The 10,866-nt window shown below is 48.9% G+C and overlaps 1 protein-coding gene across 1 annotated transcript in view; it reads right to left on the bottom strand.

Annotated features, from left to right (window-relative positions):
* Positions 1 to 1,536: 1,536 nt before the first annotated feature.
* The window catches only part of PPME1 (protein phosphatase methylesterase 1), a 12,783-nt gene continuing 3,453 nt past the window's right edge, over positions 1,537 to 10,866 (bottom strand). Inside the window, exons 4-14 of the mRNA XM_057386458.1 lie at positions 10,774 to 10,831; positions 10,233 to 10,284; positions 8,727 to 8,881; positions 7,992 to 8,082; positions 7,705 to 7,770; positions 7,371 to 7,503; positions 6,843 to 6,972; positions 6,346 to 6,390; positions 5,562 to 5,626; positions 4,512 to 4,579; positions 1,537 to 3,565 (exon numbers count right to left, since the gene is read on the bottom strand). Coding sequence (XP_057242441.1) covers positions 3,547 to 3,565; positions 4,512 to 4,579; positions 5,562 to 5,626; positions 6,346 to 6,390; positions 6,843 to 6,972; positions 7,371 to 7,503; positions 7,705 to 7,770; positions 7,992 to 8,082; positions 8,727 to 8,881; positions 10,233 to 10,284; positions 10,774 to 10,831 — 882 coding nt within the window. The 3' untranslated portion in view covers positions 1,537 to 3,546. The remainder of the gene's footprint in view (positions 3,566 to 4,511; positions 4,580 to 5,561; positions 5,627 to 6,345; positions 6,391 to 6,842; positions 6,973 to 7,370; positions 7,504 to 7,704; positions 7,771 to 7,991; positions 8,083 to 8,726; positions 8,882 to 10,232; positions 10,285 to 10,773; positions 10,832 to 10,866) is intronic.

The following is a 10,866-nucleotide window of genomic DNA, read 5'->3' as shown; positions in this document are numbered from 1 at the left end:
GAGGATTCAAATCCTCCAGGATGGAAACGCAGCTCCTCAGCAGCTCCAGGTCACTGCCTGGCCTCTCTCCAGCTGGCAGGAAAAGGACAAAAATCGGGGAGGAGGATGGAAAGAGCCGGCAGAACTCTCCCCAGGCTCTCCCGCTCGCTTTGCATTGGGAACTGTGCATTTCCCACCCTTGGCTGTGCTCACCCAGCCATGGATTAACCCTTCCCTGGGCACACAGGGATGGGGTCAGCACTGGGAAAGGCTCCAGCAGCTCTTTGGGGCTGTTAAAATTGTCTGAATATAAAACAGCCTGGAAGATTTCCAGCTTCTCCCAACTCTGCCGTTCAGCCAGGAACGAGCAGCGCAGGACTCGGAGGGGTTGAACAGAGCTCAGGTCTCTCACCAGCCCCAGCCTCTGGTTTATCATTTCCAGATGTTTCTGTAACACAGGAATTGCTGGTCATGGAAAAGAGGGGGAAAAGCAAAAGCTGTGGTTAATCCCCCGCTCCTCCCCWCATTGCGGGGCAGGGAAGGGATGGGGGAGCATTTTGGATGACAAGAGAATTCCGTGAGTCACCAGAAAATCCCCSGGGCTGAGCCTGCAGGAACAGCCGGATCAACCCCTTCCTCCCTGGGCTGCTCCAGGACCCCAAACCCCCTGAAGGGAAAACCTCCTGGGGGATTTTCCATGTTCTGTGTCACCTTCTGCAAGTAATCCCAATGCTGCTCACAAATCCCAAACATGGAAAGCAGGGCTGGAACGGCTTCCTCAGATCATCCAGGCCTTTCCCTTGCCAAAAGGGAAAAAATAACAACTTTACCTATTGCTGCATCACTTCTGCAAGGCCCCCCCATCACAGGCTGAAGGGAGAATTCCAGCTGGACAGCCCCAGACCTGAGTTTAATTCCTTACTCGAGGGTTGATTTTTCCAAATCAAGGCAATACAGGAAATAATCTTTTTCCAACAATGCCAACACTTCAGCCACCTACAAGTCCCTGATGCTTTGTCCAGTGCACATAATCCGGCACAAAACCCATCCTAGGTCTGACTTAGACATTTCTTTATTTAATTTATTAAATTAAAATGAAGCCTGCAACAAAGCAGCATCCCAAAGTGCATCTCCTGCTCCTGCTGAGCCTTGGGATCCTCCTTGGGATCAGGACAGTTGCCACTGATCTTCAATCCTACAAGTGAAACTAAGCCAAGAGAGGTTTCTATGTAATCCAAAGGCTGCAGGAGAAACACAGTGAAAATCTGGGGATTTTGGGGGAATTTCTGTGTCCCCGTTTCTCAGGAGCCAAAAGGAACGTTCCTTCTCTCTGCAGCCACTTTTACCACAGCCTGTGCATCCTTCACCGRATGCCATTTATCCCAGCCTGCACTCCCTGCAAACTGCAGCAGGACATTAATATTTCTCAGACAAAAGCACAGTCCCAAAAATGTGCAYGGCTCGACGGAGCCGAAAGGAATTTCCCTTCCACCCACCCCCAGGGTGCTGCTGCTGTCCCTGGAATTGTTTTTTATTTAAATCCAGTACAACAGGAGTCCCTGAACAGCCCTGAACAGCCCCTATCCCCTATCTGGGAGCTGGCACACAGTGACAACACTGTTCAATTAAATAGGCTCTTGAAATATTTATTTTCTTTTCATTCACTCAATGTTAACAACAAAACAGAACCCCGGGGAGCCCACRGGATTCCAGGAATCTTTCCTTTTCCAGCAGTGCTGCTACAGACCACAAAACTGATTTGTTCTCCACAGAAGGTTCTGTTTGGCTGGGCTTTTTATGACCTCACAAATCAARGGGTAACGCCAGGAATGGCTCCAAGTCAGGCTCTCCACGTTACTTCACCCTGGAGGAATGAGACTTCACCACCACCATTCATGAGTTTGATCCCGGGAAGCGACGCTCTGGAGACACAGGGTGCATTTTTCAGTCCCTAAAAATCTGAAMCAAGGACTCGCCTGGAAAAGAGAATTCTGCCCTTTTGGGGGACATAGCTGGGGAAAGAGCTGTTTTGCATCTTGACTACTGAAGATCCACAGAATCCATCAGGAAGCAGAGCAGGGTGGATGCTACACCAGATTACTGCAATAATGAACACAGAGGGGAGTGCAGAGAGCAGCCCAAAGTGCCAGGAGGACATTCCTCCTCTCTGCAGGAGCCTTTCCTGTCCCTAATCCCTGCAGARGGGTCAGGGAAGGGACACAGCCCCGGTGAATCAGAGGGCAGAGCATCTCCACCAGGCCAAAAACCCCAAATCAAACCCTCTGCCCCGCTGCACCTCTCAAATGCCAACAATTCCTGCTGCACGGGCAGCTCCCAAATCACCACAGACCTTTGCCTCAGCAAAGCAGCGTTAAAATCATGGGACAGCAGCAAGGGCTTATGGACACCAGGCAAAAAAAAAAAAAAAAAAAAAAAAAAGGCATTTCAGACATCCACCAGCAAAATATTGAGGAAAACTACTCCAGAATGTGCCTGGTCCTACACTCAGTGTGACTCTTGGGTGAAAAGAAGCTGATGAGCTGTCTGTGGGTACCTGAACCCTGAACCAAAGCTCTCTGTGCACAGGCAATTCCAGAAGGCAGGCAGTGAAATTATTGAGTTTAAACAAGGTCCTTCCTCCAGCACTGGGGAGAACAGCTGCCTACATCTCTGCATCTCCATCTGCAGGAATGACTCCAAGCTCTCCCAGGGTTTTCCCTACAGCCCATTCCATATTTTTCCATCCCAAAGGTGCTGATCTTTGCTCAGCTGTGTCAGCTCCAAGAAGGGAACCACAAACGCATTCCAGGGGCAGAAAACAGCCCAAGTGCAGCTGACCACATTGTCCCTGCTGCTCTTGGTCCTTCCCATAAATGCAGGGTCAGAATCCTCTGGCCTGGGATGTGTCTGCAGCAGATGGAGTCATCCATGCTCTTCTTCCCAGAGAGGACTTGAACCCAGAAAAGCTGCAAGGCTCTGGAATGGAGCTCACAGCCCTCCCCTTGCTTTTGGATGTACAATTCCATCCAGCTTTGCCCAGGAAAGCCCCCAGGCTCTCCCACAGCTCAGCCCCTAAGGCTGGCACTGCTGAGATGAAACCTCGTCTGCTTTAGGGACAAAAACCTCGTGCATGGAAAACCCAAACCTAAGGGGCACTTCCAAGATGGTTCCACGATTCCACGGAGAATCCTGAAGCYTTTGGCTGTGCTGCAATGCCCTCAGTGGATCTGCACTGCCAAGAGCCCTTCTGGCTCTGAGCAAGCCTGAGAATTGATGGAGATTGATATGATGGACTTCATGGGGTTCCAGGAGGTCTCTTTGTGGCAGTGGAGAAGAGGATCCCACTTCCAAGGGCCYGAGGAGCTTTTCATGGTCTTCAGTAGAAGCTGCTTCCCAGGAAGGAAGTCCCTAAGAGTTGAGATATTCTGGAGAACTAGTTCTAGGGGATGAATCTCACACCAACTTCTCACTGCTGCTGGGCTGGGAGATGAGAGGATATGGATACATCACAGTGGCCTCTGGTGCAGTTTATTTACAATGGAATCAGTGCTGGAGAACACCGGGGTATTAACAAGCAGGAAACACACTAGGAGGCAAAAAAGAGAGTGGAACAAAGTCCCCATGTTAGAATCAAGGCATTTCCTGAAAACTTGGTGACAACCTAAATTTAGCTGTAAAGTCCTTTGGTCTTCTCCCTCTCCCCCTGTTTAGACATCACCTACACTGAATCCTTACACTGGATTTAAAAGATGCAGTCCACAGTCCTGCACTCCTACATGTTTCATCCCCAAGGGATGAGATAAGGGGGCAAAAATAAAGATGTCATGCAGGAATATCTCCTTATCACACAGGAATATCTCCTTAGCACTGCCACTCCAGTGTCACACTCCCTGGAGCTCCCAGCTTTTCTAGAGGAGGTTTTAGCCAGAAGCAGGAAGACTTTTCACGACTGCTTAAGAAACAGCTTCCTGTACCACTCACCTGAATTATGATCCTAAAGAGATCAGCACGTTCCCTGAGGTCTGCACTTCATGGTGCTGTAACTGAGACTTGGGGAGTTTTTCCAATCACCAATCCCACCCTTCTCCCACAGTCTGGCTGATCCCAGAGGCCTGCCTTCCAAAGGCCATTGTGATAGGAAAATACATGAGATACGTATGGAAAATCTGCAGAGTGAAGCACACAGCTTTACCTGCTTCACCCCAGCAGCATTTGTGATGGGAGTTGTTTCCAACACAGGGCCTTGGTTACTTCAGTAAAATACTATCTAAGCTAAATGCCATAAATTTTGTCATTTACTTTCCAACAGGCTACAAAGGAAGAAATCAGCTTTGCTCCTCCCTTGCAAGGAAGGAGGTTCATCAGCACATGTCAATCCATGAGCCATTTCAAGGGCACACAAACACCAAATGCAATGCTGGCTGTGAGCCAGAGCTGGGTGTTTACAGGTGGTTTTTAGCACYGTGCTCCAATCCCAATTCCCTCCTGGAGAGGCAGAGCAGCAGYGAGGGCAGAGCCTGCCCAGGGCTTACCACTGGAATCCACCGATGGGCTCTGTAAACCTGTGCCGGATCAGGAACGTGGCAACAGCCTCAGCAACCTGAGGGAAGGGAGAAAATCACTCAGAATTGAAAGGGACACAAAGAGAACAGGAAATGCAGCAAAGCCTGCAGCATTTCCAACAGCAGTTCATGTCCTCTCCTGCTGAACTGAGTTTGCTCCTGAACCAGAGCTCTGTGTGACACACTTCAGCTTTACTCTGGCACAGAGCTGCCACTGAGAAGTGACCAAACCTCTCCTCCACCCACTTCAGTAATCCTTAAAACAATGTCAAAGTTTAGCAGGGAARAAAGGTAAATCCAGGATGCAGACAGTAACCTGCCCACAGCTGCCCTGGGATGGTTTGGGGTGGGAAGGACATTACAGCTCATGGCACCCCATGTGAGCAGGGACACCTTCCACCAGATCAGGCTGCTCCAAGCCCGGCCAACTGGGTCAGTACTGCTCAGAATGTATAAAAAAAAAGAGTAACAGCTTAAAAACTCAGCATGTTGAGATAAAAACACCTAATTCAGACTAGTAAAGTGAGGCACAGAAAGGCTGAGTTTCAACACAGCAGCCAGGGCAGAATGAGCTCTAAAACCACAAGTGCTCCCAAGCACAGCTCCACTGGCTGCACCACATTCCTGCTCCCATCCGGACACAATGTCCAGCTCTGCCAAAGCTGCTTCAGCAACATTTGGTTTCTATTTGGAAAATGTGAGCCACCCAACCCAACAGAACACAGACAAACCCCAAAAGCTGCAGCTTTGTGCAAGGATAGTGAGGAACTGCCCGAGGAAAGGAAGGGAATCCACACTGCACATGGGTACAAYCAGTACATCACCACAAGCCTGGTTCAATCCACAACCCAGCCCTGTGGAAAACCAGGGCTTTCCAGACAGCTAAAACATCCCAGCTGCTTGTGAAAGCTATCTGTTGTGCCAAAAATGCCCCTGAAGTATGACCTTCCTCTGGTRAGGAACAATCCCTTTTGCATTTCAGAGCAGGGCTCATGTGCCTTCACCCACAGCAGAGCTCACCTTGTCTGGAGCATCCTCATGGACTGCRTGGCCACACTGTGGGAGCACCTGCATCTGGAACTTCCCTGTGGATTGAGAGATCAGACACAGATCTCACCTCTGCTCCAACCAACCTCCCCAAATGCAGCTGGAAAAGCAGCCCTGGGATGGCAGAGAGCCTCCASAGACCCTACACCCCACACAGCCTCCAGAGAGAACATGGAGCACTGCTTCATTCACCTCCCCAGCTGGAACCAGAGCAGGAATTAAAATRGAGCTGGATTGCTCAGAGCTGGAACTGCTATCAGATTTACCTGAAGGTAAYGTTTATCCTGCTATCCAATACCACTTTCCAGTACTGGCTGCTCTGGAAAGCTGGAATGGGGGAGGAAAACCCAACCCAAAGCCCAAACTATGAATGAAGATGCTTWATCTTGGTCTGCTGTCTGCCAGAARCAYCAGCAGATGGGACAGTTTTGGATGGTCCCAGGTGTTGTAGCGAGGAACATCAACTAGAAAGGGCAAAAATGGATCAGAATGAAGCCCTCACAGACAATCATTCTGACCCAGGAGAAGTGTGGCAGCTCCACTGCTGGGACCACTGAATGGCAGATTGAACAAAACCCACAGCAAAAGCCATTTGAATGGAACCTTCCCCACCTTCCCCTGACCACAGTGAGAGACACCCTGGGGTGGATTAATTCTTTAATGCCATTTGTTTGGATATTGACTGCAGCCACAGCAASAAGCTGTCATGCAAAAAGAGCATTACAGTAAGGCTGGAGCAACAATATTCAATCCTTACCTTGCATCTGTCCAATGGTCAGATCTTTATCCAGCCTGTCAACACCTACAATCAAACAAACAAATGTACTGGGGAAAAGCCAGAAAGAACACAACTCTCTCAGCCAGGCTTTACTCCACATTTTAAAAGAGACATTAGCTTGAAAAATAGCAAACAAACACCTCTGACACCCACGCCAAGGACATGTCACTGCTGCACCTCAAGAGAGTGAAGGGACAGGGAAGAAACAGCCAAAAAATGCAAGAGCACAGCCCTCCCCTCAACTAAAAAGGGTATTTGCACCCTGTATTTCCTATTAAGGTACAAAAGGGGCTTAGAGCTGCATTTATTTGACTTGCACTTGAGAAGCTCCAATCACACCATGCTATTTGAAGGAATGCAGACAAGCCCAGGTGAAGAGGCAGCGCTGCAGCTCCCAGGGAGCCCAGTCTGAGCCTGTTCTCTAAACACGGGTGGGACACCACTGAGGCACACAGCAGGACTGAAGAGACACCTACCAGCTAACAGCAAAAGCTTTGGAGTCGGGCAGCTCAGGAAGAGGTTGGATAAACCCCTGAACCAGCCATCCCAGTACTTTTCTGTTTTGGCCAGCTCGATTCKCCATGTGTACAAATGCTCCTTCTTTGTCTGCAGCAGGAGAGAGAGCTCTGAGTTAGTGATAAACAGCACAAAGAAAACCAACTCAGGGAGCCACCTGGACAAATATAAAGATATAAAGAATAAAAAAGACTGGCTCCCTCTGGTGGATCACACACTTCCAGGATGACCCTCCTTGCTTCGAAATCTCTCCAAATCATGGACAAAGTGCATGAGCAGGGAATGTGAAAGCAGGAGCTACACCAAGAGAAGAGTGCAGGAGAAGCCTGCAGCATTCAGGGCAATCCATTTGCTACCTTTTACTGACACAAACAACTCACAAATTGTCTGAACATTTGGACTTGGCTCCCTTTCACACCACAATGATTTGGACAACTGCAGGCGACTGCTTTTGCAGGGAAGGTGAAAACACACGACAAACTCCCCACCTCTGTGTCATCCTCCTTCTTCCTTTTGTTGACAGAGCCTCCCCCTTCCTCATCCTCGTCCTCCTCCTCCTCTTCCTCAATAATTCCCTCTACTATGGCTTTAGGRCATTCAGGACTGGCAGCCCCTTCGCACCTGTGAAAACAAAACCAGAAACCAATTCCCTGGGAAAAGAGAAAACTCCAAACCAAAAAACCACCCAGGATTAAACCTAAGGTGAACAGCAACTTTGCTTGAAGAGATTTTCACTTTCAAGTGCACTTATGCAGCAATGGAATTGTAAACCAGAAAACATTATTTTAAAATGATAAATAAAATAAACCAAAAGCCACCTACTGTTTGACTTGACCGACCATAGAAACTCTGGCAGATTCAAGATTTCTGATCTGTCCACTTTTCACACTAGGAAAAAAAAAATCAGCAGACAGAAATATTTACTGAACAGATTCAAGAACCAGCAGGCCCAGAAACAGGAGTGAAACTCCTCTACAGCTGAGGATTTCCTCAAACCATTCCCAAAGCTCCTGCTCTCAGACTGAAAACAGCCAAATTACACAAACTTTGATTCCTGCCCTAGTCAAGGTACCAGGCAAGTGATTTGAGAGACTGAGCCCCAGCCTCACCTCCACTCAATGGCATTCTCAAGGGACTTGAACGTTTTGGGCCGACTCCTTAGGAAGTTCTGCATGCTGTTCAAGGCATCCATGGCTGTACCTGAAGGCAAATGACATCATCCTCATGACAAAATTACTGACACATCCCTCTACACCAAACTGGCTGGAACCCCCTCAGGAGAGAGCTGGAGGGGATTTCAATACTGCTAAGCAAAGTTCTGACTAGCATTTCTAAGCCAACAGTCACATTGGAAAATCACTATTTGAAGAGGTAGGATGTTCAGAGAGTACGGGAAAGAATCAAACATTTTTCAGCCCCAAGCACTAGAGCAAAAGCCACCCTCCGCCCCACCAAGAAAGTATTCCAAGGAAATCAGTGCCATGGTTGACAATGCAGTGTGAGGTCATGGGTTGGACTCCATKATCTCAGAGGTCTTTTCCAGCCTGGCTGATTCTGTGATCCTGTGAAATTAGCAGGAAAAAAGCAAACAGAGTCCAGCTGGGAAAAGCAGGGAAAGGTTTTTGTGTGGGTAGGATGTGCGAGGAGGACGGGATGGGTTCAAAACGGGGCAGAGCTTTGTCAGTCAGGGATTTGGGGCCAGAGCAGATGAGCAGAGCCCGGGCAGAGCTTTGTCAGTCAGGGATTTGGGGCCAGAGCAGATGAGCAGAGCCCGGGCAGAGTTTTCTCAGTCAGGGATTTGGGGCCAGAGCAGATGAGCAGAGCCCGGGCTGGGCAGCACTCACCCTCCACCACGTCGATCATGCAGAGCCCCAGCAGGCTGGGCAGCAGGCTGGCCACGGCCGTGTGCACCGCGATGGCTCCCCCCATGCTGTGCCCGATCAGCATGATGGGAGGGGGCACATCCCCGTACAGAGCCTCCACCACGTGCCCCACGTCCCTGCATGGCACAAACCAATAAACTGAGCCTTGTTCAAAGAGACTGGAACTACAGAGACACAAACAACTGATCATGGCAACACTGAGCACCAGCAAAGAGAGTCACACTCCCTATGAGCACAGATGCCACAGGGCAACTTCCCCATCCTTTCCAAAAGGACCTGCCTTAAACTGAAGCTGTCCCAGTGTCTCATCACTTTTCCCAGGATGGAAAGCTGCCTGCTGTGATTCTCAAACCCCAAAACAGCAGCAGAGCTAACGATTGAACCCACTCAAAGCAGGGAGAAGACACCCTGGGCTGCCTTTCCTGACTCCAACCACTCAGAGGAACAACCTGGGGACTGAGCAGTGTCCAAGGGGGAAAGCAAGAGAAAAATGAACAGGTTGACCAGCTTGTTTGCTCTGTTAGAGGAAATCGCTTGAGGATTTGCTTTAAAAAACAAACATGAAAACCATAAAGCTCCAATTTAAAAGATAGTCAGGACTAAGTTTCAAGGCCATTGCTAAGAAGAGGGGAAGGCTTCAAAGCAAAAGGAACTTGTTTTCCCCCCACAGCAGCGCTGCTCCAGATTTAAAATATTCTAATTATTTAATCTGGCATCTCCTCAGGACAGTTACACATCAGGATCTGACAAGGCATAAGCAGCAGGAATAAGGTATACAATGGAAGTCAAAATACATTTCACACATGGCCTCCCCCCAACAAACCAACTGGATTTGTCCATGGGAAGGTTACAAAATCCTTCATCATTTGGTTGTAGTCATGGCAAAGAGTCTCTTTGTACTAAATATGGGCAGGACATAATGTGCTCAGCAGTGGGTATTTGATTTTCTTACAGTTTTGTCAAGAGGGGATGGATTTGCCTGCCAAAGAGGGTCATGACAGTTTGAAAAAACAACTCTGAGCCTGCAAATTCAGTGTCTGTGACCCAGACTTTGGGGGTGTCACCAGGCCAGAGGGGTCTGCTCTGAACACGGGCTCCAAAAGCTGAGGAACAGCCACACTGGTGATTTCAGGCTCAAATACCCCAGGGATGTCCAAGGAAAGCATTCCATCTCCATCAGGAGCTCTCTGGCACGTGTTACAGCACGCTGCAGGTTTACAGGGATCACTGCTGAAAACTCAGAGTGCCCAGAGAACGACTCCAGTTGGGAATCTGACTCAGCTGGGAGAGACAAAACCTCAAACTGTCCCACAAGGGAAGGAAAAGAAGGGATAACCACCAGAATCACATGGAATTAAACCTTCCAGCTCCTCTGAACGAAGGCTGAGTGCCCTCGAGTAGTTCACTGTTCAGCCAAGGAAAGAAAATGGAGTTTGGGAAAGGGGAAACAAGCAAAAGTTTCCTTACTTTGACATRGTCTCTGCAGACAGATCTTCAGGATTCCTTACTTTTGTTTCTCCTGAAAAAAACCCAACCCAAGTTCAGTTCACTTAAGTTGAAAAACTTCAGCCCCCTCAGGACTGAGAGCAGTGAGGGTACAAAGCTTTCAGGCACAGAGAGGAAGAGCAGCCACTGCAGTGGACATGAATAATTGAGAAACACAGAATTAACGGGAACACTTGGCACCACGGGCAGGAAACACTGCCTGTAACTGCTCCTATGGACGTTATGGTGAAAGAACAGCCCTCACTGCTCATGGCAAAGCCACCTGCAGGTTATGGAAACATGAAAGAGGCCATGGGGGAAGGAACAAATGCACCACTGTCTCACACAGAGTTCAGGGGTCTCAGCTTCTGACAGAAGCCATTCTTCCAGCCCCGATTTGAATCCAAACTGGGATGCTTTAAGGGTGTTTTCCCGTTATCCTGTGAGGAATTCATTGCATGTCCTCTATAAAATGGGAGTGTGCAACACACTGATGTGACTCCAGGTTGATGCTTTGACTTACCATGGCCTCGGAGGTCTAAAGCCACAATCCTGCACTGGATCCTGCTGATGATTGCAGCCTGCAAGGAGGGACAGAGAGAGGATCATTCACAAA

This window comes from Malurus melanocephalus, unplaced genomic scaffold (assembly GCF_030028575.1).
Source record: "Malurus melanocephalus ecotype Western Australia unplaced genomic scaffold, MMel_1.1 scaffold_970, whole genome shotgun sequence".
NCBI classification, from domain to species: domain Eukaryota; kingdom Metazoa; phylum Chordata; class Aves; order Passeriformes; family Maluridae; genus Malurus; species Malurus melanocephalus.
This window is presented reverse-complemented; position numbering and strand designations above follow the sequence as displayed.